This window comes from Tasmannia lanceolata, unplaced genomic scaffold (assembly GCF_043159265.1).
Source record: "Tasmannia lanceolata isolate RefF3 unplaced genomic scaffold, GAP_Taslan_0.1 ptg000025l, whole genome shotgun sequence".
In the NCBI taxonomy this organism is placed as follows: Eukaryota; Viridiplantae; Streptophyta; class Magnoliopsida; order Canellales; family Winteraceae; genus Tasmannia; species Tasmannia lanceolata.
The window spans coordinates 4,280,420-4,308,008 of NW_027518702.1; the positions used below are offsets into that span (position 1 = coordinate 4,280,420).

A 27,589-nucleotide genomic window follows, 5' to 3' on the forward strand; every position below is an offset into this window, starting at 1 on the left:
TCTAAAACACATAGATCATTAGTACACAATAGATCACTTGCATTTGGAATCATCAAAACAAAATAGAAGATAGCTAAGGGTTGAACCATTGGGCTAACAAAATACCTTAGTCATGAAGGAGGAATGTTTGAGTCTTGTAGATGGGAGACCAAGGATGTTGATCTAACACCATGAAAAGGTTTTGGGAGAGAAGTATTTTGGTGAAAATCAGCTCAATTGAAAGTGTATAGGTGCTCTATTTTTATAACACTTATTCAATAGATAACTAACTAGGTCACGCCAACTCACTTGTGGAATCATATTGAATATTTGATCGTTACTAAAAAATAGATCCTTGTTTACCAACGACATATTGTCAAACCAAATTAAATTATCTCTCGATACCTTTCTCATAAAATTTCTATTGGTGTTAATTCTTCCCCCACCTAAAGCAGGAGATCTTGGCAGAATTGCCACATATGAAATTAAGCACAATTTAATAAAGAAATACCCATTTATAATGAAAGTGTGAAAATGCATTTTCACAAAAGAACGGATTTTCATAGAGATATGAACGGGCCAAGTATAATTCGATGACCTTTTCTCTTATTGTTGTCAACCGGCCATATCCATATAGACTAATTGGATCCCAGTATGCATCTCTTCTCTGATATTATCCTAACCCTCCAATTTGTAGACATGACAAAAAACTGCACTGGTTCCTTTTATTCATGGCCACCTTACACACAACCAAAACATTTAGGGAAGTGATATAGTCACCCCTCTTTTTCTTTACTTGGGACATCCCTTTCTAGTAGGGGTGCAACTCGGGGTCTGGTTGGATCGAGTTGAAGCCAACCCTAGCCCAATCCAAGATAGTATTTCCTCAAACCCCTAACCTGATCCAACCTGAGCCTCAGGTTGAGGATAGTCAACCCTAACCCAACCTGCCTTTAAATCTCTCGACCCTAACCCAACCCATCAAACCCAAAATAGGGTTGGGTTGGGTTGGGCTCGAGTTCACCTAAGGCCAAAACAGAAAAAAGATAACACAAAGAAAATAATGATAAAATTAGTCTAATTAGAGGACAGAGTTCGGGTAGGGTTGGTAAGGCCTCTACGCTAATCCAACCCGAAATTAAATCGGGTTCGCTTTTCACAACCCTAACCAAAGGAAATACCAACCCAACCGGAGCCAAAATCAGGTTGAACCCATCGGGTTCAGGTTGACCCCGACCCAAGTTGCACCCCTACCCTCTAGTTTAGACTTTAGACTATCCTTTACGCTAGAGGGGGCTGTCCCAGGTAAAAAAGGTACGAATATATATCATATATATGTGGAATGAATGTGAGTGCGTCTATTTCCGTTCATAGTCAGATGCGTCTAACCATACTACACTCCCCCCAATTCTCTCTGTTTTAAAGTCTTCTTGACTCTTGGACTTGATTAGGGCGAAATCGGGAAGACAGTAAAAAGGTCGATCTCAAAACCCTAGTAGAGAAACAATGGCGAAAACTGCAATCTTTTTTGCCCTAATTTCTCTTCTCCCGATTATCTGCAACTCTTTCTCTCCTGATAATCCCACAGATCAACGCCTCCTCGTTTTAGTCGATGATTTCGCAATCAAATCCTCGCATTCGATATTCTTCAACTCGCTCAAATCACGAGGATTTGATCTCGATTTCAAACTCGCTGATGATCCAAAACTCGCCTTGAAGAGATACGGACAGTATTTATACGATGGCCTCATTCTCTTTTCTCCTTCAATTAAAAGTACTCCATTCATTTGTCTGTGTTTCTCAGCTTATAATTGTGATTTGTTTTTTAAATTTAGGGTTTTGATTGTTATAATGGAAGTATTTGTTCGTTGAATTTTGGTAGATTTTATTACAAGTCTTTAATCTTCCAATTTTGTTGGATTATACGGATCATTTAATTGCAATTCACTTTTTTTATTTTTTATTTATTTTTTATGGTAGGCTGATTTAATGGCAATTAACGAAAGTGATCTGTCTGTGTTTCTCAGCCTGGAATTGTGATTTGTTTTTAAGAATTTAGAGTTTTGATTGTTATAATGGAAGTATTTATTCCTTGAATTTTGATGGATTTTAACCCCTTGTAGATAAGTAAGATTTCTGATCATTTAATGGCAATTCATGATAATCATTTGTCTGTGTTTCTCAGTCTAGAATTGTAGATAAGTAAGATTTTTTATTCAATTAATGGCACTTCACGACAGTCATTTGCCTGTGTTTCTCAGCCTAGACTTGTGATTTGTTTTATGAATTTTGACTTTTGATCGTTATAATAGAAGTCTTTATTTCTTGAATTTTGACGGATTTTAATCCCTTGTAGATAAGCAGGATTTCTGATCATTTAATGGCTATTCACGATTTCTTACAGTTACTGGGTTGTGGTCACTAATTGAGGTTTTTTTCAGTGCTATCTTACTTCTTCTAAAAAATTACATGCATTTTCAGAGTTTGGGGGTTCTTTGGACTTGGGCACTGTTCTGGAATTCGTTGATTCGGGGCATGATTTGATTATTGCAGCAGATGCTTCTGCATCAGAGTTGATTCGCGATATTGCCACCGAATGTGGGGTTGATTTTGATGAGGCAAGTGATTTTTTATAGATTTTTTGAACTTACAAAAAGAATTTTTTTATTCTGGTTCAATGTTCCTTTACATTTTAACTTATTTTGCTCATTGATTGGTACAGGATCCTGATGCCGTGGTTATCGATCACACGGGCTATGCAGTGTCAGAGACTGAAGGTGATCACACTTTGATTGCTAGCGATGATTTCATTCAATCAGATGTGATTTTGGGTGATAAGAAGATTGAGGTAAGCAGCTTGTTCACCTTTTTCTCTTTTCTTATTGGTTCTTGCTTTGATTTTTCTAAGAATAAAAAATCCCACTGTTTTCTGTCCGGTTAGTGGATTTCCATTATAGTTTTATTAGTCTGGTCCTTATATTACTGGGAAGGGTGATGAAAACCATGTTTTGTGACACAGAGTGATAATAGTTAGTGTATGGTTGAAGGTTTCAGATGCAATTAATGATTGCACTGGTTGTTACATGATTGAAGTGTTAGACTTGGCAAATGGCGAGACAAGCTTACCAGAAAATGAGGATCAAATCATCTGTTGATTTCTAGCATCAAATTTCAACCGGGTTGTCTGAGTTAACACAATTCAAAGCTCATGATAGATGCCTTATCCTGTTTGAAACATGTTCTATATTGTGAATACTATAGTAATATCTAACTGCATTTTATTGAGTCAGGTCCTAGCCATCCTTGTGTGCGAACAGCAGAAACAAATGATGATTATTTCGTCTTTGCAGCTTGTTATGTTTCATAGGATATAAGTCCAAACAAATTAAATTAATAAAAGTAGTGTATGTACACTTGGATGAACTATGTAACCTGGATATGAGTGTAGGTTTTGGATACTGTGAGGATTTGGTACGAGTATGCTCCAAGATCCAAAATCTTAGGATATGGATATGGCAAGGATCTGAAATGTGACTATTGGATATGGTTAAGAATCATTTAAGAATATTAAAATAGTTTAAACCAAATATGGTTTGAATTTTGAAAAGCACATACATCTCTTTCTCTCGTACAACAAATCAACACCTCCTTTCTTAGAGACCTCTATTTATCTTTAGCTTAGAATTCATATTTGTTTTTTGATGAGGAAAATAAAAAGATTTAAGTCACATTTCAACGTCGGATTGTAATTTTCTTTATGTTGAGGATTATAAAAACAATATGGCAGATTTATGTTCAAAGCAAGGTTACGTGGAACACGATTCATTCAGGTATGCGGTACGGGAACGGGTACGGGATACGATGGTAGCCTCGTACGCGGTACGATGAGGGTAGGCTAAGTTGGTTCGCTATATGGGGTCACGGGTCAGTTTGGAGCCCTAATTCGGGTCGCTCTGGTGCTCTCTCTCTCTCTCTCTCTCTAGTTTAATGTTATGCCAAGAGATGCAAAAGCATTCTTAGGCCTTATCTTAATATCACGGTCAAGCATATCAATCGGTGGCATATCAACTGGTGGTTGCTGATAATTTTTGGGAAAGGTAATCAAATTTGACAGCTATTTAAAAAAGAGATTACAGCTAATAGTGCCAATATCAATTTTGGGAAAGATAATAACATTCGACAACTGCTTAAAAAAGAGGTTGAAACTTATAGTGCAAATATCAGTAGGGTTGTGGTTAGATTTTTTTGTGTAGGGATCTTAAGTGGCCGCATGCCTTCCACAGTTTCCCTTTTCTCTCTCCTCTTATGCCATTTACAACCCCCTCTCTCTTCAAAAGCAAGGAAGCAGGAAAGGAGGTTTTGCAATGTTGTACATGGATTGTATTTCGATTGGCGATCTTTAGTAGAAGTTTCTGTCGGAACAACATATGTTTCAGGTTTTTCTCTTTACTTCTTCTCACTTTCTTCTTTTCTGCCTCCAACGAGGTATGATTAGATTAAATGTGGGAAGGAGAGTTGTTTTTTGTTCTCTCTCTCTCTCTCTCTCTCTCTCTCTCTCTCTCTCTCGGGTCGTCCGGGTCGCTATTTTTGGCGATTCGGGTCGAAAATGACCCACGCTTAGAGTAGGTGATCGCAGGTCGGAGGGTGAAAGGGCGATCCCGGTAAATTGGTTCAAAGGCCACTATTGTTTTGTTTATGTATGAAAGACGAGGCACCTTACAAATAGTGGCAAAAAAGCCAAAAATAAGTATATGGCTATCCGACACGTATGCCACACCCTTATCATTATTCTATCCTGTTGAGTCGGGACTCCACCCATTTTGAAGGATCTTCGTTTCATAGTGGATGAATGATCAATGCCCGCCCACGTGGTACAAATTGATGACGTATGGAAATGTATTCATGAGTGCCGACACGTATACAGGATGTTTGACTTGGAAACTCTTAATACCCATAAAGGGGTAAAATTTCTTTGACATCATTCTGCCACAGCTTTCTCAAACCACCTTTATCTTCTGTTAAGAGTGATGAACAACTCCCCTTCAACGTCACCATCTTCCTCTCCCTCCAGTGATCTATTATCACCACTATCCGCACCTCCATTGCTTCCCTCCACTAGATTTTGGAGCTCATAATTTTTTTTTCATCTCGGTTGTGACCGTGATGACTCTAACCAGCCTACCGTTGATCACAATGCTTACCACACATTTCGCTTCAGTGAAATTTCTAAGTCTTAGAAATGGTTCCCTTTGAGCAAAAATTCCAACAAAACACAACCATCGAGGATCATGCGTTTCAAGTTTATCTCTCGCTCTCAATTCTTTGTCAAGCAAGTCATATAAATCCATCAAGTCTCCATAATTTCCTCCAAGGCTCCAACTCTTCCAAGTAAACACACAAGTGCTTATTCAATCTCCCGAGGACGTAAAGAAGAGCTCTATGCTTCTGTTATTCCATTGTCACTAACCCAATGAGACCAACAATTCCTCGTACACCTTAATGTTGAGGTCTTTGACGCAAGTCGGTATCGAAGTATATTGTTTTTTATCCAAAAAATCTTTTTCCTATTGTCCATAGATTGAAGTTTCTCCCCAAAATCTATGACCTAAATCCTATTTCCCACTCTTGTTGCTTCTTCATCTATCTTTGCAATGATCCTCAACTTCAATTTAATCCCCACATGTTCAATAGATCAGTAACCTCTCCCTCAGTCCCATCCGCATTGACCCTCCCTCACACCGCACATTCTATTGAAGGTTCTTTTATGCCACCGGATGCTCCAAGATCGTTGCAACACGATGCCCTGACCAAGGTCACCTTCTTTTTTGCCACTAGAAGGCTCAAGACAATTGTGACACCACTCTTTGACTAACACCACCTTTTCCTCCACCAAAGGTTCGAGACCTCTGTGACATGATGCTCCAGCTGACACCACATTATTTTCTACCATTGGAAGATTCCAGACCCTACATGGCGCACCGACTGAAACCACTTTTCTGCCACCCGAAGGTTCAAGATCGGCTGCTGCATTCTCCCGTTCATCCACCATTCTCCTCCTTTACCACAACGCCTTCTAGCCGCACAGTGTTTGGAAAATGGACGAAATGGTGTTCCTTTCGTTGATTATGGTGCTTGAATATCAAATATCCATAATTTTGGGCATGCATGTATAATTTATCCCTGACAGACACAAACACAAGTTTGCCCGTTTGGCTTTTCTACCACCTCCTCCACCTGCTAGAGAGAGGAAGAGGAACATTATGTTTTTGTACATCAACATAATGTACATTTCTCTTTTCTCCCTTTTTTGAGGGCTGTTAGGAAAAGGCAACCCTATTTTCATTAGCAACATGATCCACAGACACATGCTGCATGTCCAGGAAAAGAGGAAAAATTGCGGTCTAACCGCTGGGCAAAAACTAATTTTAATGACATGATGAAAATACCCTTAGTTCATGAGTTAATTTCGAAGAGAGTAGAAAAGTCATCTCTTGTGTGGCTAGCTAGACAACACCAACGATGTTCGGAGTCTTGCCACCTGGCTAATATGACATTGGAGGAGAGTCATGCCAGCAAAAGGATGGTTTCTGCAGTCTGAACATCGATGTAAACTTTGGTTGTCGAAGATGGCTATGAATATAGTGGTGTCATTTTGAAAACTAATTCTTAAGATAGGGGCATTTTTGTCATTTGCTATCATTATTTTGCTTACAAAAACAGAATCTTTGTTTTTAAGGACGTATCCATTTTTTTATGATCTCTGTGGATGTAGAGATTCTAAGTTTCTGACATCATAATTAATAAAAGTTTTGCCCTCCATTTGTTTTTGTGAAATGCTCTTTTTTACATACCATCCACTTAACCCACATCTAGTTTCACTCTTTGTTTTTTGGTGAAATGCGTGTTGGCATGGTTCATACTTTCAAAACGTATTGAAATCAACTACACTGACCTCTACTTAAAACCCCCACGAGTCAATCATCAACTCACCTGAGTCGACTCCATTTGTTGGTGCTCTTGTATTTTAACTGTGTAGCCTTTAAGGGTAAACTGTGTTGGGTTCCATGTGCCAGGGATGAGTCACCTGAGAGTACTGCCAAACATGAGACTATTTTTTGATAATTTTCATTTATTTGTACCATCTTAAAATGGTCCAACTTTTATAGGTATCTTTAGCCTGTATGAGTTTGTGATTTCAGTGGAAGTTCGCTAGACATTTCATCCTGGGAAGTTCCACTTTTTTAGCTCATACCTTAAGAAACTTTTCCCAAGATGATAATGTTCATTGTGTAGCTAGTCTTTGATGTGCATGCATAGCAGCTCCACCACTACATTGACCTTCTCGAGTTCACCTGTTATTCACTTTATTTATTTGTGTTTCTATTATGAATCAGTGGATTAATTCCAAATTTTCTTACTTCAAGACAAAAGAAATAAAAACTAGTAAGTAATTTGTTTGTAATTTTGTTTCACTTATTTTGTTCGTGTCATACTGTTATCACTTTAAATTTTATTGTAGTGTGGGGAAGCTATATATCTAATTTCTACAGTAGTTTCACATTTACATTTCTTTTTTTTTGAATGATACAAAATTACAAAGACATATTTATATTATTTTCTTGATCTGTGCTTAGTTTAGATATATACTTATCTCACCAAGTAAAATGATATATGTTGATATGTTGATATATTATTTTCTTGATTTATGCTCTGATTTGTTTAAAAATAACATGGAACAGGCCCCTGTGCTTTTTCGAGGGATTGGTCATTCCTTAAATGCCGCTAATAGCCTGGTAAGGTTTTTCTGTTAATTCAAATGTCGATATCTTGATTCTGATGTAGCATTTAAAGCCCACAAATCAATTTGTTAACTTCAATTCATTTGCCTCTGGTAGTTATTGTAGTTTCTGTTTCTTTTTAATGAATCGCGATGTATTTTGTAGGTTTTGAAGGTCCTCTCTGCCTCTTCTTCAGCATATTCTGCAAATCCAAAGACCAAGTTATCAAACCCTCCATCTCTCACAGGATCTGCAATTTCCTTAGTTTCAGTTGTGCAGGTAATTGATACTTGGATGTTTTAGAGCTCGGCCTACATTATTTCCTGTTTGTTAAACTCGTTTCCTAGATATGGCCTGGGTTAAGGTAAAACTGACTCAACTCGGTTGAGTCAATGAATGATGCAATTTATTTTTTATTTTTTTGAATGGCCTGCAATGACTTTTTTATTGGTTCGCGTGAATCAAAGGAGTTTCCTATTTACTCGCTAGGGCCAAAACTGAGTCAACTCGGGCGAGCCAATGATTGCCTTGGGGAGTTATTAAACTGGTTTAATAACTATTGGTTGTGTTTTTTGACCTCTTATATCCACCTCCCTAAGACTTGATACATTAATGACTGTAAGAATGTTTTTTTGCTCAACTCCAGAAAGAAATGTGGTCTTTCCGTCCCAAGGTATGCAGAGGGCAGAATTGTGGCATAGTTTGACCCCATACGAATCATTAATCGAAGAAAAGAAGGAACTACTTAAGTGGTTCTTGTGACTTTCTGTATCATGTTTTTGATCTGTTCATTTTTATTAGAAGACCAAGTGATATCTACTGGTTATCTTAAATGGCCAATAGATTTACCACTTAGTTAGATTAAGCCATTCAAATGGTTTCTCTTTGTTGTTTGGTTGCCGGAAATGCCTTGGGCAGGTGGGAAGCACGTTTCCGAAGCGTTTCCGAAATATGGAAAAAATGGGGGAAATGTTTTCAAAACACATAGGAAATGTATGGGAAACACGTGGTAAACATATGGGAAACTTATGCGAAATATGTGTGAAACTCATGACAAACGTATGGAAAATTTGTGTGAGATGTACGGTAAACTTTTTTACGGAAATCACACCAAAAATTGATGAATACATATTAATATGGAAAACAAGAGTATATAGTTAGAAAAAATTGAAATAAGTAAAAAATATTCTAAAAATAAAATATGTATTGAACATACATGGATCGTCTCTGTATGCCTCTAATTTAAATAAAAAATTTTACTACAAAAATAATTTTTATATTTTGTTTGAATGGCAAAGATAATTTTTTTATTTGAAATAAAAAACATAGGGTCCTCAAAAGAAATGCTTAGAATTTCATCACAAAGAAATATGAAAATTTTATTATAAATGAATGTACTTACGTCTAAAATCTCGTAGAAATTCAAAATTAATAAATTCCCAACCTACAACCATGCATATTTTTTCTTTGCCTTGTGTTTCATATCTGTTTTTCTTTTGGGGTGTGTTTGGAGTCGGACGCCTGAAAAAGAATACAAAGGGGAAGGGATGACTTGGCTGGTACGAAAAGGGAAAGGAATGGAGAGTAAAATTTCCCATTTCTGATTTGGTAAAATTAAATTTTGAGTCTAATAATTGGTTTTGGACTCACAATCGGTTGGCATAATCTTAAATGAACATGGCCTAAATATGATGAAACAATAATGTGTTAATCTGTCCATAATGTGAAATGATATAGAAATAAGCAAAACTAGGGCCCAAAAGGTCTAAGATATGGCTAGTCAATGAAATAGGGTCGCAATAGGAATCCACATATGGCAGTAGTCAATAAGGGAATGATCTCACCTGATCATGTCTGCCTCTGCCTCGAACCTTGTGGAGGAGAAGCTCCCATGAGGGGATGGAGTTATAGTATCAGTCACGGTCTGTCTAAGCTTTGTATCAACCGCCGGTGATGAAGATATAACATGGGAAAATTGATGAAGTGGCTAGGGGTCAATCAGAAAGCCAAGTAGCAACTAAGGAGGAAGGTAAGAGCAGGATCTGTTGTAAATGTATGTAGGACAACAGACCTGATGAGAAAACAGACCTAATGAGAAAGCAACAGACCTAATGAGAAAACAGCAATTTGAGAGTAGTGGAACAACTGCTATGACAACAGTCTGTTTGCTGGAAAGAAGGGGCTGTTAGGGGAGGAGAAAGGAGGGGAGACTATAGCCCAAACCTGCAAAACAACAGGTTGTTGTTTGGAGACAGCACAGGTGAAGGATAAGAGTTGTCGGTTTTACCAATGTCCAAGGAGAAGGCCGACCAACCAAGGAATGAGAGGAGGGATGATGGAAGTGTGGTGAGGGGCTTACGATTGCAAAACAGGGGCATGTAAGGTGGCCAGCCTGCAGGAGAGAGAGAGAGAGAGAGAGAGAGAGAGAGAGAGATGATGGAAGGAAGTAGAGTGAAAAAAGGGAAGAAAAAATTAGAGAAAGGGAAAGAAGAGCAAACGGGGGGGAAGGGTTGCTGTACTTAGGCAGTTGCGAGGAGAAATCACACGTCAAAAACTCCTCTAGGGCTTCTTCCTTTTGATCTTTTATATGGGGGTTGATGGGTCTTTTGCTAAGGTTTGTATTTTACTAAAAATAGTAAGTCTGTACTCGCTAAAAATAGTAATTTTGAATTATGAATTCGTGACGTGTGGGCCATGGCATGAGCTAGGGTAAAGGGAACTAAGGAAGGGGAATAAGTAGACCTGGCAAGAAGTGACCTAGACCCGCAGGTTGACACGGCCCGCCCGTATTTTCCGGGTCCGGATCACTCATTTGTGACCCGTTTGAAAACAACCCGCGGGTCCACGCGGCCCGTAAAAACTGGGCCGGTCCAGGTGGACCCGTGGGTGCCCGTAGAGAAGAAGTGAAACAACAGATTTTGGCCTTGTCCCCGTTGTTTTCATATTTTGATGCATTTTTTTCGTAGTTTTTTTCGTAATTTTTCTATAGATGTACCTTCTTTTGGCATTTTTTTCCGTAGTTTTTCTAATTTGAAGCCTTTTTACCGTAATTTTTCTTCAAAACTTTGTACCTTACCCGCATGATTATTATTTCTAGCCACTTTTGCAGAAAAGTACTTCCGCCCATGCTTTGCAGTTTGCACCTGCCAAAAAGTCAACATAAATAGCTATCATCACATGATCACATGCAATTGCAAAAGATGGGCACTAAGTAGCTTTTGGTGAAGGTGGCTAGCAAATCCCTATAAAAACAACAAAAATCTTAAAAAATAGAAAAAAAACATTAAAAAAAAAACACGTGACCCGCAGTCCACCCGGCCCCGTACGGGTGGTCCGGGTCAACCAATTAGTGACCTGTAAATTTCTAGGTCATTTTTGACGCGACCCGTTTGACCCAGCCCCGTACGGGTAGGGTGAAACCCTGCCCTGCCCACCCGTTTGCCAAGTCTAGGAATAAGGTGTAGGCCTTATGATGCGGACAACCCCTGCATCTAGGACAACAATCATGCTAAAAACAATAAAAAATCCCAAATAAAAAATAAAAATATACCTAATCTTATCAAGTCTCAAGTATAAAGTAATGGCAATCTGCTCTCAAGTGGGTTGGATCACATCAAAGTGCAATTCGAAGAGGAGAAAGCTGAAAGAGAGAGAGAGAGGCCACAAGAAGATAAACCAGGCAAACGGGTGGGCTGGGCCGGGTTTACCCCACTCGTACGGGTCCGGGTCAAACGGGCTAGATAAAAAAAGATCGGGAAATTTACGGGTCTATAATTTGTTGACCGATACCCCACTTGTAAGGGGGTGGACCCGCGGGTCACCCTTTTTTTAATGATTTTTTTCCTGTTTTTTAAGATTTTTGTTGTTTTTATAGGGATTTGCTAGCCACCTTAGCCAAAGGCTACTTCGGCCCATCCTTTACAATTGCATGTAATCATGTGATGATAGCCATTTATGTTGACTTTTTGGCAGGTGCAAACTGCAAAGGATGGGCGGAAGTACTTTTCTGCAAAGGTGGTTAGCAATAATAATCATGCGGGTAAAGTGCTAAGTTTTGGAGAAAAATTACGGTAAAAAGGCTTTAAATTAGAAAAATTACAGGAAAAATACCAAAAGAAGGTACTTTTATAGAAAAATTACGGAAAAAACTACGAAAAAATGCATCAAAATATGAAAACTACGGGAAAAGGCCAAAAACCGTTGTTTCACTTCTTATCTATGGGCACCCGCGGGTCCACCCAGACCGGTCCAGTTTTTACTGGCCGGGTGGATCTGCGGGTCGTTTTCAAACGGGTCACAAACGAGTGACCCGGACCCGGAAAATACGGGCGGGCCGAGTCGACCCTCGGGTTCGGGTCACTTCTTGCCAGGTCTACAAGAAGATGTCTGGAACATGGTGATAGGAAGCAGAGTGAAATGCCTGCACATCCATCGGAGGAGCGGCCAATGATGATGATTTGGAGAGGGTGCTTCACATGGAAGGTTTCCGATGACTTCCAATGAGTTCATGAGGCAGGTCTCTTCTCAGGCCTACGACATGTGACACACCTCAAATAGAAGCTTGAGAAGGTATTCATGGAGGAAAATAGGGAAAGTGATCTTAACCCCATCATCGAAGAGATCTTCTTGAAGAGATCGTTCATGGTGGATTTAGGTGGAATGAAGAGATCCATGCCTCTTTCTCAGAATCCAGCTTTGTTGAAGAAAGACTCTGAAAAATTCACTTGTGAGTAAAGAATCCTCAGAGCCTCTATTTCTAGGGTTTATTTTGTCCTTTCAATCTCAATAGAGGCGGGGTAGAAATCCTAGCGGCATTGAAGCCATTCTCTCTTCAAACGGGGCTGGTTTTAATGGCTCTTCAGCTCATTTTCTTCGATAAGCTTTTAGATCTTTCTCCTTCTCCTCTTGTCGAAGAAATCCTCAATTTACCTTTCTAAATCTACCAAGCACGAGAGAGAGAGAGAGAGAGAGAGAGAGAGAGAGAGAGAGAGAGTCTGGCCATGCGTAAAGAGTGAATAGCTGTATGGCGAGATGCAAAATGATCGATAGGTTTTTCGAATCTAAGAAAGTCGGTATTATTTAACACTAAATGGTTGTCCAGGGTGCGATAAAAAGAGGGGGCGATGAGAGAGATAGGATTTCGACCTTTCCTCTTCTAAGAAAAGAAAAATAAATGGGGGGAAATAGGGCGTCACGCCGGCTGACAAGGCGTCAACAAGGGAAGGCACCGAAATTGATTTTATGCTTTCCTGGTGAACCAAACAAGCATTCAAAGGTGTTTGACAGGGAAAGGCCTTGATTTTTGTTCTACTTTCGACTTTTTAAGGCATCCAAATGGACCCTTGATGTTTCTCTATCGTTTCTGTAATGTTTCTAATGTGTTTCCTAAGACTTTTCTCAATGTGTTTCTCATACGATTTTCTATTGCTTCCTGGTTTCTCGTTTTCTTATTTTTTTTCACGGGTTTCCTGCTTTCATTTCACATTTCACTTCCTGAATTCGTAATTCCAGACTTGGTATTTATGGTTTGACCTCACTACTTTATGGTCTTGGTGATGGCTTCTTGGATTCAAGCCTTAACATGTTTAGTATTGCCTGTAGAGCAGGATAAGAGTGTTTCCTTGGTTGCTTTCCCAAGTTTGTAGGCAGTATATAGGTTGGGCCTTTCATTTTGGTCATGAATGAAAGAGTCCTCGGAGAATTTCTCTATCTCAAGGCACATTCTTAGTACTGTTATTTGGAACTTTTTGTTTTTTGTGTTCTTTTTGTTTTCACGGGTGATGGGGTGGGGTTAGTTTAAAATATGTTGAACACTTTAAGTCATCTTCTCTAAGCTCCTAATGATCCTTGGCATCCCCAAAAGTCCACAATGAGTTTCCTGTAAACCTTAAAGAAAACTCAACTAAAAATACTTGAGGAATACAAGGAGATGATAGTTGGCCAAGGTAGTGCCTTGAAATATTATATCCAGGTATTTGAAATTTCAAATTCTGCGCCGCATTTCTGTCATACCTATACTGATGCTGAACCTTTAATTTTAAAGTGAATTGTGATATATTTTTTCAATATCCTGGTACTAGAGATCCTGCATCAGTTAGACCGAACAGTAGAATATGTTAATCGTACTGTAGACAGTGAATTAGGTTGGCAAAGAATCTGCTTCATGTGGAAATGCTCCAATTTTTAGTGAATGCTCACAATATCTAGTAATTTTAGGGGCTGTTTGGATATGCGGATTTTAGAATCTTGGATTTCCTCAAAATCGTAGATGGGAGACGAGAGAAGGAGACCAGCTGCCGTTTTTTGATTTCTCACCCTTCTTTTCCTTCAGGAAGAGAGTAGGAGATCATTTCATGTTTCCAGGTTTTAGAAATCTCAGGATGAGGGAGAGATTTCTAAAACCTGGATTTTTAGTTAAAATCCAAAATTCTAAAGAGAAGCGAAACGGGCGGTCTCCTTCTTCTCTTGTCTCCCAGCCAAGATTTTGACGAATCCAAGATTCAAAAATCCCCGTATCCAAATGGCCCATTAATGTTGAGGTAATACCCTTTTTCTAGAAATCTTGTCTTGTGTTGGAGCGTGGCTAAGCTTAAGCAAGTCTTTCTGCCATAAATGGGAATCCACATAATATCAACAACATCCCTATGTATTGCATACTTTTCCTTTTATGTCTTTTCTTTCTTTTTCCTACGAACCAATATGTTTCAAATTAGTTCCGTCGATGGTATTTTTAGCTAAAGTTGATTCAATGTTGCTTTGATACTTCTACATTTTAATTGCATATGGATATGCCATGACTGGTTTTCAATATTGATTATGGTTATTTTTATGTTTCACAGGCAAGAAATAATGCTCGTATTGTGGTCTCTGGTTCTTTATCTCTGTTTAGCAACAGGTGTGCAGTGGTTCTACTGTTCCTCTTTTCTCCCGTTTTTTTCATTTAAAATATGCTCCTTCTTGAGAATATTCTTCATTCTTTGCAATTCAGGTTATTCAGATCAGTTGTGCAGAAGGCTGGAAGCTCAACCAAGTGAGTGAAGTTTCATCATCATCTCCTGTTTATTTGGTTGTAATTATGAGCTGCTAAAACTCTATTATATTTTTTTTTTCCTCATCTGTTAAGCATCACCCTCCAAGTGTTTTGCATGTGATGCAACCTGTCTTAGCCTTTCATTTGCGGGTTGGCACCAGCCAGTACTATTCTACTTTTAAGCCACCAGTCATTATCCTCTGATTGGCATCTCTACACAGGCAGTTTATTCTCTGCTGTAGTTTTCCTGCTTCAAGCAAATGTGCTGTGGGTCTGTTTGATGTTATTCTGTCCTTAGTCACTTTAGAGGGAGGGGGAACAAGCTTGCTTATGGAAACCATACTAGGCCCCGTATTTTAATTTCTAAGTGCCTTTATAGGAGTGCCAATATCAATTAAGGTGGGAGTATTAAAGTACTTTTGGGGTGTTTTTATCAAACTCACTAAATATAGTAATTAGGGAGACGGCAGCAAGCCAGCTGATGGGACCATCCTAGGCTGCATTTTTAATTTTAAGTGTCTTAAGTTATAGAAGGGGTGCCGATATCCGTAAGGGGGAGCACTGAAATATTTTTGGGGTGTCTTTATTGAACTTACTAAATATAGTAAGTTCGTATTTGCTAACTACAATAAGTTTGTATTTATTAAAAATAGTAAGTCCGGTTTCCCAACTAGTTTGGGACAAAGGCTTTGTTGAGTTGAGTTGAGTTGAGTAAGTTCCGATTTACTAAAAATATTTATTTTGGATTTACTAAAAAATAGTATGTTCCCACATACTAAATATAGTACACCCTTATCAAAGTCAGTCCATCTTTGTCCATGAGCCCACTATTTATTTAGTTTTGATTAGGAGTTCTAGTCTGTAGAGATTTTTTAGTTTAGTTGTATTAGGAGTTCTAATTTGTGTTGTATTAGTTGTTTGGGTCTTGTTAGAATTGGTGGGTTACACCTAGTCTTGTTTGAGGTAGGAGTTCAATTTAGATTAGAAGTTCAAATCTTATTAGAAGTGTGTGTGATTTTGTCTGTTAATGTAAGGCCTTTATCCACTTTTGAGAGCACAATAGAGAAAGAAGATGTTTGCTCCCAAGCTTGGTTGAACCATAGCGTAGGAGAAAACCCTAAAGGGTGCTCTCTCTCTCTCATGCATGGCATTATATATTAGATTGGTGTTGGACCAATAATACCTCGTAACTCTGTGCTATTGACAGAGTTGGGGTGATGGGGACATCAACAATGGGCGTAGATTCAAGGTTTACAAGCGCAGACTTGGACGGGACTGATGGTGGAGACTCTAGCATGGGCCGCAGACATGGGCGTCTCTTTTTTTATTATTTATCTTCTATTTTCATCATTTTTTAGCCTACTTTTTAGGCATCAAATCTCATCTGTTTGGTGTGTTTTTTGGTATTATTAGAACGGTTTTTCAATTGCCTATCTAACGAGTCCAAGCTCACATGGTTTGGATGTGATTTAAGCAAGTTATGAGTGTTTTTAGGAAGTGATATAGGTTTGTTACGGAATTACTATTTTAGGTAAGTTTTTAGCTTTATTTAGTTTACTTTTGATTAGATGAATGGTTGAGATTAGTTGATTAGGTTTTAAGTTATCTTCTAGGGTTTCTTTTCTGATCAATACATTTTATGAAAGCAATGTAAATGACTTTTGAATATTGAATAGGATTGACGTTTTTTTTTGTGAGCCATTGAAGCTTGGAACTTCTTCTCTTCTCTCTCCTTGGTGGCTTGGAGCCATTCTTCTCAATCCTCTCTCATCTTCTCACCTTTATTCTCCTCTCAAATCAGCCATAAACGAGTAAGTCATTAGTTCTTCAAAAAATTTATGTTCTTGACCCCTAAAATACAAAAACCCAAAATTCAAATATCTCCTACCTTGTTTAAGATCTCATCTTGAAACTTTGAAAGACTTTATTTGGGACTAAACCTCAGCCTAAGCATCCAAGATCCATAGCTTTAAACCCCTTTCGCAGCCAATTGAAAATTCGCACCCTTTTCAACCTTAAAACATGTTTTCTTGGAAATTGATGGTGCAACGGCCGTCAAAACTGTACCCTAGGCCTGAAATTGGTTTTCTATTCATCTTTTAGATCATACCCTACGAACCACCAGCCCTAAATCCAGAAATTACAGATCTGTCCAAATTGCCAAAATACCCTTTTGGCTTAAATTGGACCGATTTGACCCCGTTTTATTGCTGCAGAAATTTATTACTGTTTTTTCATTGGATTATTGCTGATTTCTCATCAAAATAAGGTTTAATTCGTAGGTTTTTTTAACTGTTTTAATTATTTTACTTGGTCTCACGCCTAAAACCCCATTTCAGCCTAATTTTGCCCTTAACTAGTTATCCGAAAGGTCTTCTAACTGCTGAGTACTTTGTGCAAGGTTTGTTTAATTGCTAATTGTTATTTTTTTCATCTCTTATTGCTGTTTTTAAGCCTTGATGTTGTTGCAGCCATAGTGGTTCTCGTAGGTGCCTCTAGCCTTTAGATTCAGCCCTAAGACTTCCTATAGTCTTTAATCCCATTAGGAGTGTAGGATTTTTCCCTTATTTAGGTATTGTCCTGCATCATGAGGTCCTTGGAGGGGAGACTGGTCATCGCACTTTCTGATACTTCATTACATTTTACTTCTTTATTGACTTTACAGTTCATACATGTGCGGCAATGCACATCACTAGGTGTTCGATGTGATTAAGCCATTATGAATGGCTTTCTCGCTTAAGTGATGGGTTTTAAGTATGTATTTATGCTTATTCTAGCATTTTCCAAAGTTTCATCTTAAAATTTCATCATTTGCATATGTTTTCATACGTTTTCATGATTTTACAACATTTCCACGGAAGTTTTCACCGAAACCAAAATATTCCCGTTTCTGTGCCGACCGAAATTGAAATTTAAAACCTTACTGTAAAATATCTGGCATCTACACTCATATTGTGTAACTTCAAGCACTAGATCACGGTGTTGACTGTTCGTTCCTACTGTGTTGAATCAGAATCATAAATTGTTCAGTGGGACTTCAATCTAGTTATCATATTGCAAACATGTGCTTTGTGTTAGTTTGATGTTTAATGAAACCCATGTTCTTAGAATCACATATCAAGGCTTCATCTTTTACTCTATGTTGAATAAGAATAAAAAATTGTCCCATTAAAAAAAAGAATAAAAAATTGTCCAGTGGGACTTTAATCTACTTATCATGTTGCAAACATGAGCTTTCTGTGCCATTTAGACCAAAAAAAAAAGAAAAAAATGAGCTGTGTTGAACAGGAAGAAATTTCCGAAATTTCAGCCGAAAATTCGGATTTATGTGGTTTCGGTGTTGGTCCCAACCGAAATCCGAAATTTCGGTATTTATGCCGACTTTAAAACCATAATGGTTATTATGGGTTTTGACATTTTGTTTATTTCATAAGAAGTGGAATGGTGTTGTGTTTCATGGTTATTAATCGTTTTGACTTTATCTTAATGGATTGGAGGGAATGGCATGGAATTGAAGGTGCTAAGACTGACTTCTTCTCTCAAATGTTTGTTTGGTTTTTACTACATAAAACTGGGTATATTATAAGTTGGCCTAACTTTGATGTGGAAGGATAGAATGTAGTTAAGATGACGTCGTCATTTTAAAAAGAAAAGATAGGCTGAAGTTGATTTGACCGTATCTTGTTTCCCATATTTTTATATTTTATTAACTTTCCTAAAGACCCATCATTTCAAAAAAAAAAAAAAAAATCTTTAATATTTCAAAAACTCTGTGATCAATAATTCTGCTTTGCTCTTTTAATCATCGAAGACGGAAAAATTGAACATTGTGCTATGCATATGCAAATTTATGCAGCGTATGAATGGGGGGCTGTGCGGTATATGATGCATCTTTTTAATGGTTTGTGATATATATGATATATCTTAGTTTCTATATTATAGATTTGTATGCATTTTGGGATTTGTTATGTACATTCTATACAGTTTAGAACACGTAGATGGTGCAACTGGAAAACATTAATACATTGTGTGCGTGTGAATTACGCATTGGAAAGTAAACTACATCTTCTGTTTGCTATTATCAAAGAACAGTAGGTGCTTGGGGAATAGTTTTCCTGTTCAAAGTAAGAAGCTTATGGAATTTCTCTTATGATCGCAGGCATGAGAAATCTGGTAATGAGCAATTTGTGACTGAACTCAGCAAATGGCTCTTCCATGAAAGGGGGCATCTCAAGGCAAGCCAATTTTAGCTTTCATCTTTCACTATTAAAAGCTTTGTTATTTCAAAACCCTTGATTTTTTAATGAAATAAGTGTTGTAAATAGAAACCTTCCTTTAATTGAGTTGTGGGAACTTCTTGCAGCCTTCTGGAAAATCCAGAAATATCTTCTCATTTTTTCTTGACAAGATTATTCGAATATCAGGCTTCTTATTTTAACATATTAATTGCTGGCTTTCTGTTTGTAGTCTGTCAATGTTAGCCACCACAAAGTCGGCGAAATGGACGAACCTGCACTATACAGGATCAACGACGATCTGGTAACAAACCTTCAGTAAATTTCCATGATTATTTAAAAACCCATCTGCTAAGAATGAAACTAAGTTTATAATATCTGCCAAGAGGAAAGTGTTCCTAATCTATAGCTTAGATTAGCTTATCTAAGCTATAGCTCAAAAACACATGTGGCCCCACATTTTTCGGGGATCCAAAGCATTCATTTGAAAGGCCCTTCCATGGATAGGGTGTTTACCAAAAATCAGCCCTTTAGGATCATCCTAACCCTGCCATCTGTTGAGGGAAAAAATGGGCAGAAACATGGACACACAGTCTGTCCATTTTCCACTCCACCTTTGATTGGGTTAGGATGATCCTATAGGGCTGATTTTTGGTACACACTCTATCCATGGAAGGGCCTTCCAAATGAATGCTTTGGATCCCCCAAAAAATGTGGGGCCACATGTGTTTTTGAGCTACGGCTTAGATAAGCTATAGCTTAGGAACACTTTCCTCTATCTGCCAAATAAAATTCATTGGGGACCAGCTGATTATATTGAAAAACATAAAAAGTGCACTTTAACACTGTTAACTCTTTCTTCTCTTTTATTTTATCTGAACTAATCAAGAAAAAAATAGAAAGATGCCAGAACTAGGGATTCAAAAGCATGTTCAAATAATAATGATAAAATTAAGATTATGGTTCGAATCTCTATTAAGACCACAAATAATTAGGTGAGAGGTGGGTTGATAATTTTGCATGATGTGGGTGAAGACAGGCGGAGATTTTGGGATGTTGGGAGAGTCATGGTGCTAGAAAGAGTGGTGTGTTAAGGGTCTGAAAGAAGTCAATCTTGTTCGGAAAGGAAACAAGCTATAGTTGTTGATAATAACTTATAAATACCTTTGCTATGCATAGTATCTTGTTTGCTTTGCTATTTGTTGCTCCTGCTTATATCTTTTATCTGGGTTGAAGGAATACTCTGTTGAGATCTATGAGTGGTCTGGGAAGAGCTGGAAACCATATGTAGCTGAGGATGTTCAAGTTCAGTTCTATATGATGAGCCCCTATGTGTTGAAAACCTTATCTAATGACGGCAAGGTATTTTTTATCCCATGGTTACAATTGTTTTCCTGTTTTTGGATGTGTTCTTTTAGCCTGGTCGTGTAAACCTATGTATGTGGTTTTGTTGTTGCAGGGTCTGTACTCCACGTCATTCAGGGTTCCTGATGTTTATGGTGTCTTCCAATTTAAGATCGAGTACCAAAGACTTGGGTACACAAGCTTATCTCTTTCTAAGCAGGTACCATTTCATTGTTTAATTTTGGTTTTTATGTATGGAATTGGGAAATGTGGCATTGTCTGAAAGACAACCCAGAAATAATTTTGAATTTTGATGCATCCAGGTCGATAAAACACTTCCTATTTTATAAAATGGTGGAATTGATCCAAGTCAGTGGCACTAATTATCTTACAATTTACATGATTTGGCCAAGTCAATGAAATGATTGCCAATTATATAAAATTGGCCGTTAAACTAAGTCTAAACCTAGTCGGGGAAATGTTTGCCGATTTCATTAGGAAATATTGGCCTTCTCAAGGTGATAATTGCCTTTGATTTTTAAGTTCTATCGTCCGAGTCAGTGAAACACTCTGGATTTCATAACATTGGCTAGAGTTGAATGAAATCGTAAGTACCGAGTACCGACTTTATTGAAACTTGACTGAGCTGACCTAGAAATCAATCATTCTATATCTGTCACTGAAAAACCTGCTGGTTTTATAAAAGAATGGCAGAACAGGCTCATGAGTCGGGCTTTTGTTTTATAAGTTCCAACTTGGAAAGTCAATTAAAAAATGCAAGTATTTTAGATGCAATTTGCCTATTTTATGAAAAAGATGGCAAGAGCTTGGATTTGGTCTTGGTGCTTGGCCAATGCAAATCAACCCTGCCAAATCATGTATCAATTAGCTTCTCAGCCAAGTGGGTCACCCAAGAGTCCAAGACTGTCCACATCTTCCACAATCATGGATTATTGAGTGATCTCTTAACTTGGCATCTAAGATTACTGTTGAAAACACTTTCATTTTTCATTTTCATTGCCCTTTACCATTTGAATACTTCTCCTTTATGCTTCCAGTCTGTTTTATGTTTTTCAAATAGGAAAAATTGCCAATGGGGGATATCAAAATACGAGAATTGCCAACCGGGGGGGGGGGGGGACACACTTTTGAAAAATTGTTACAGAGGGTTGATAACTCCCTTTTGAGAGTTTGATAACCCTATTTAGAGGGGTTGATAACCCCCTTTTAGATACTTGCTAACCCCCATTTCGTCCCTCTCTATCAATTTTTCAAAAGTGTGTCCCGGTTGGCAATTCTCGTATTTTGATGTCCCCCATTGGCAATTTTTCCTTTCAAAATATATGAATATGTTCCTTTTTGTTTTTATCATAACCCATGACACCCTTTTCACCTAAGATACTTGGTCTTCCAAATGTTTGATTCACAGATTCCAGTGCGGCCTTTCAGACACAATGAATATGACAGATTTATAATGGCGGCTTATCCCTATTACGGAGCATCATTTTCAACAGTAAGCACTCTTAATTATTTTTTGTTTTCTGTATTTCCTCTTTTATGCATTTAGGAATTGTCTCTTAAACATTTTTCAACTGATTGCAGATGGCGGGATTCTTTGTTTTCACAATTGTCTATCTATACCACAAATAGGAATAAGCTGTTACTGGGATTGCTGTGGCAGGGGGTAAGGTGTAAACTATTCTGAGAGAGTCTCCATTGAAAGCAAACTAGAGATTTGAATTCCTAGAAATTTTGACCCTTGAAATTCTGAAAATGTCAGCAGATTATCTATTAAATGCCTTCAACCCACATTTCATTTTCACAACTGTTGTTGCCTTATGCATTTGCTTGTCAATGAGTCTGCAAGGGTGATGGGTGAAATATGCCAAAACAAGGGGTTGAAACCATCCATCAACACATGAGATGGAAAATGGTGGGTCCCACCCATCAAAGCATGTGGGCCATGTTTGGCAGCCTTAAAAGTTTTTTCCATGGAGTACTGGTTTATGATGTGGAGTTTTTCTTTTCCTTGTATTCAGCCACTTCTCACCCTCTCCTCACTCATGCCCTGTCAATTATCTTCCTCACGTAACTCTCCCTACTCCTCTATCTACTATTGGTAAATTAGATATTCCATGAAAAAAAAATTGTAGTTGCCAAACATGGCTGTAATGTAAAATGGTGGCCCCTACCCTATGCGCATGTTTGGGTGCAGAAGTTGCCCCCACTCGGTCAAAACATGAGGGTAAAAAGGTGAGCGTGACATGAGGTGTAAAAATGGTGGGCCCGACCCATCCAATGCAAGAGGTGTAAAAAAATTCTTTGAAAATAATACTCTATGGAAAACTTTTTCAATTAAAAATTCCTTGGAAAAAATTTCGAATTAAAATTTTAATACATGCACCACTTTATTTATTTTTGCAAGATGTGTGTGACTCTAAATTATTTTGGACCATCTTCCTCTACAAGCTAGTTTCTATTCTAGGGCAAATTCTTTTGAACCATCCAAAAAGGAAACTATATTTTATGAGATTTTAAAATAAGAAAATCTTGCAAAACTGAGAATTGTTTTTTTTTTAATGCTCTAGAAATATCTAAAATGAAATGAAGAAAAAGGTTTCTTGAACAAAATTATAAAGAGTGATCTATGAGTACTTTAGCATCTATATCCCTGGCTGTCACAAAAATTGGTCCTAAATAAGATTATTTGAAGGTAATCTTAAATGCAAAAGGGCATTAAGCCCACTTCGAAGTCACAAAAATTTAATATTCATTGTTAACTAATAATCTATTTAATTTAAAAACCAGTGCATATAAGATTACAGGCAAATAATTTTTAGATGTATCCGAAGAGGCCCGAAGTTGTGAATGGCTTTTCGGACAAGATGTTACGTGCCTAATTGGCCGGAATACAAACAAACGGAAAATAGAAAAAGAGGGGGAGAGAGGTTGACCTCCTAATGGCTCAAATTGAGAGGAGCCATGACTCTCCAAAACAAAGTCTCCTTTGCTGTTGTGAAAATTAGGGTTGCAACTTGGGTCAGACAGGTCGGGTTTTGAAGAACCCTACCCTACCCGAGAAATATCTCGACTCAGATCGGGTTTTTTTTTTTCCCCGGAAAACCCATGATTCCCAAACCTGGCCCTACCCATGATAATTCTCGGGTCGGGTCTTTTCAAGTTGACGAATTCTTTTAGCTTGATTTGATGAATAATGTAGATATAATTATTTGAGAAAATGGAGAGCAATACATCAGTTGCAAACAGTAACAATTATCATATGCATCCAAAATATCCAATCAACACAAATAGTTGTATATTAATAGGAATGCAGACTATGTATTCAATCAACAAGATATTTACAAAATAATATTTTTTGGGGGCATCCTAAATCCAGAAAGGGTCTAAGATGAGTGCCATCATCCATAGCTGTTAGTTAGCTCAACAGATTTATGATGTCATTGTAGGTCTTGAAAAGATGCCCATTGCCTGGAAGTTGAGTGAAGAACACGAACAATAGAGATCAGGTTCCTTGCTACCTCTTAAGAGGGACAGACATTTACCAATTCACATATTTGATTCATGAAATCCAAAGTTACAGAGGGTCTCGGTTTTGGCCAGAACCCTGGAAATCCTTGGTTTTAACAAAAACACATGCACAGCTTCTATTTTAATTCCAAACCACACGAGATGAACTCTTTAAGAAAAAAACATACAGATTGTTGGAATGACTGTGCCTGTGCTCAGAATATTGACTAAAATGTTTCAACTTTCAAATTAAAATATTCTTTTTTTTTTATTGAGTCAAATTAAAGATAATTTATATGATGGGTGGCCGTGAAAACACGTGAAGTCTAAAAAAGTAGGTACGGCCCACTTTTTTTTTATGATCCAAACCGTTCATCTGTTTGGGGACAACATAAATAAGTTGTGCCCCAAAAATCATTTCCATAGGACGATCCTAACCCTTCAATCTGGACTGATCTGAATATGGAGATTTCCAAAAATCATGTATGGAATCTTCTACAGATCGGAGGGTTATGATCATCCTATGGAAATGATTTTTGGGCACAACCTATTTATGTTAGATGAACGGTTTGGATCATAAAAAAAAGTGGGCCGTACCTACTTTTTTAAGACTTCACGTGTTTTTACGGCCACCCATCATATAAATTCTCCAAATTAAAATATTCTCTAAGATCCAAACGTTGAATTGATTCTTCCTCTTCTTCCCTCTCCCTAAAACCCTAACTCCTTTTGTCAAAGGAAACCCTAACTCCTTTAGGACCTTTAGCAAACTCTAACTCCAATCCAAAAAGGCAAAAGCCGGTGTGTAGATAACTTATGTAATACCCGGTCCCAAGTATTTTGGTATAAAATTTATAGTGGGTGTCATTATCAAAAATCAAGCCAAGATTAATTGCTAGAAATGGGTGTTAGTATCAAATAAAGCTTGTAAATTTTCTTTGAAATGGGTGTTAATATCAAATGGATTTAAGATGTATTTTATAAAATAAGATAGGGTGCTATTATCATCAATGAATTAAAGTTAAAGTTGGCATTGTATAAAATAAGATAAGAATCAAATAAGGTAGCAATCATTTCAATATTCTTCAATATTCAATCATAAGGTAGCAATGATTTCAATATTGAAAAGATTAGGAATCTCTATCTTTTCAATATTCTTCAATATTAAATCATAAGGTAGCAATCATTTCAATATTAAAAAGAGAAAGAAATGTGTGGGATGTTGGGAACCTTGCGAGGCTTTTCTCTTCACTCTACAACCTTTTCTCTCCACTTTCTTCTCTACAACTTTTTCTCTCCAGAACCTTTTCTCTCCACTCTCTTCTCTACAATTGATGAAGGTTAGTTGTTGTGGGCTTTAGAAAGGGGAGGTGTTGATGAAGGTTATCGCACCTAAACTCCAATCCCATTTGCCCAACCAAATTTATTTAATTAAGACTACTCTTTTCCTTCTTTTTGTTCTTGGCAAGGAAGGGAATTTCCAAAGCTGAAACTAGAAGGGAACTGGGTAAGAATATGAACTTACAGAATTTTGGCAATTGTTCGTGATGAAGATCCACCCAAGATTTTGGCAATTGTTCGTGATGAAGATCCACCCAACCGTAGTTGATCTCAAGAATATGAGGTCTTGTAGGCCTTGATTCTTGGACACAAGGTTATGGCAACAAGATGGTGGAAAGTAGTTTATTTACCGGCCGCAATAACAGTTTGCAGAGGTTTCTAGGACTGTTTTGCAATGGTTTCTAGGACTGTTTTGCAATGGCTTCTAGGACTGTTTTGCAATGGCTTCTAGGACTGTTTTGCAATGGTTCTAAAGTGGTGTGGAATTTGGTCTTGTAGGAGAGTTATAAGCATCCCAATGAAGGAGAGTTACAAGCATCCCAATGGCCTCAAACACCACCTATATTCCTTCTTTCTAAAGCCCACAACAACTACATCCAACACTTATATTTCTTCTTTCTAAAGCCCACAACAACTAACCTTCATCAACACCACCCCTTTCTAATTTTCACAACAACTAACCTTCATCAACACCTCCCCTTTCTAAAGCCCACAACAACTAACCTTCATCAATTGTAGAGAAGAGAGTGGAGAGAAAAGGTTCTGGAGAGAAAAAGTTGTAGAGAAGAAAGTGGAGAGAAAAGGTTGTAGAGTGAAGAGAAAAGCCTCGCAAGGTTCCCAACATCCCACACATTTCTTTCTCTTTTTAATATTGAAATGATTGCTACCTTATGATTTAATATTGAAGAATATTGAAAAGATAGAGATTCCTAATCTTTTCAATATTGAAATCATTGCTACCTTATGATTGAATATTGAAGAATATTGAAATGATTGCTACCTTATTTGATTCTTATCTTATTTTATACAATGTCAAATTTAATAGCACCCTTTACTATTTTTAATAAAAATAAGTTAGGATTGAATATTGAAGAATATTGAAATTATTGCTACCTTATTTGATTCTTATCTTATTTTATACAATGCCAACTTTAACTTTAATTCATTGATGATAATAGCACCCTATCTTATTTTATAAAATACATCTTAAATCCATTTGATATTAACACCCATTTCAAAGAAAATTTACAAGCTTTATTTGATACTAACACCCATTTCTAGCAATTAATCTTGGCTTGATTTTTGATAATGACACCCATTATAAATTTTATACCAAAATACTTGGGACCGGGTATTACATCATACCCCCCTAAAAAGAATTTCGTCCTCGAATTTCACATACCTGGTGCTTGAAAAAGCTGGGGGTACTTTTCCTGCATCTCCTCCTCAAGCTCCCAAGTTGCTTCTCGCTCAGAGTGATTTCTCCACTGAACCTTGACATAGGGAATGGTGCGTCTTCTAAGAACTTGGTCCTTTCGATCAACGATACGCACCGGGTGTTCCTCATATGACAAATCCTCTCTGAGTTGCAAAGGGGCCAATTCTACTACACGGTCCGGGTCCGGGATGTACTTCCTCAGCATAGAGACATGGAAGACATTATGCACCCCAGCCAAACTGGGTGGTAGTGCAAGGCGATAGGCAACTGTTCCGACCCTTTTAAGAATTTCGTATGGTCCAACATACTTGGGATTCAACTTTCCTCTAATGCCAAATCTGACCACTCCTTTAGTGGGAGACACCCTCAAGAAAACACGATCTCCAACCTCAAATTCAAGCTCACGCCTCCTGACATCAGCGTAGCTCTTCTGCCTACTTTGTGCTGCTCGGAGACGCTCTCTGATCAATTGAACCTTTTCTTCTGCCTGATGCACTAGCTCCGGGCCCAAAATCTGCCTCTCACCAACCTCATCCCAATGGATGGGAGACCTGCACTTTCTACCATAGAGGGCCTCATAAGGGGCCATCTGAATGCTGGATTGGTAGCTATTGTTGTATGCGAACTCCACCAAAGGTAACTGCCGATCCCAAGAACCTCTAAAATCCAAGGCACATGCTCTCAGCATGTCTTCCAATATCTGGATCGTCCGCTCTGACTGGCCATCGGTTTGTGGATGATACGCTGTACTGAAGTTCAACCTAGTTCCCAAAGCCTTATGGAAACTCCTCCAGAACTGAGACACGAACCTCGGGTCTCTGTCAGACACAATCGACACTGGCACTCCATGTAGCCTGACAATCTCCTCCAAGTACCACTCTGCCATCTGATCCAATGTCGAACCCACTCTATAAGC

At 37.9% G+C, this 27,589-nt stretch overlaps 1 protein-coding gene across 1 annotated transcript; it reads left to right on the forward strand.

Annotated features, from left to right (window-relative positions):
• The first annotated feature begins 1,364 nt into the window (after positions 1-1,364).
• Positions 1,365-22,191, forward strand: DGL1 (dolichyl-diphosphooligosaccharide-protein glycosyltransferase 48kDa subunit family protein). The gene is made up of 13 exons (XM_077368349.1): positions 1,365-1,753; positions 2,461-2,597; positions 2,702-2,827; positions 7,719-7,772; positions 7,923-8,036; positions 14,597-14,652; positions 14,746-14,787; positions 18,947-19,022; positions 19,255-19,326; positions 20,259-20,384; positions 20,482-20,586; positions 21,796-21,879; positions 21,969-22,191. The coding sequence occupies exons 1-13, from the start codon at positions 1,486-1,488 to the stop codon at positions 22,014-22,016; spliced, it is 1,308 nt and encodes a 435-aa protein (XP_077224464.1). The 5' UTR covers positions 1,365-1,485; the 3' UTR covers positions 22,017-22,191.
• Positions 22,192-27,589: the final 5,398 nt, after the last annotated feature.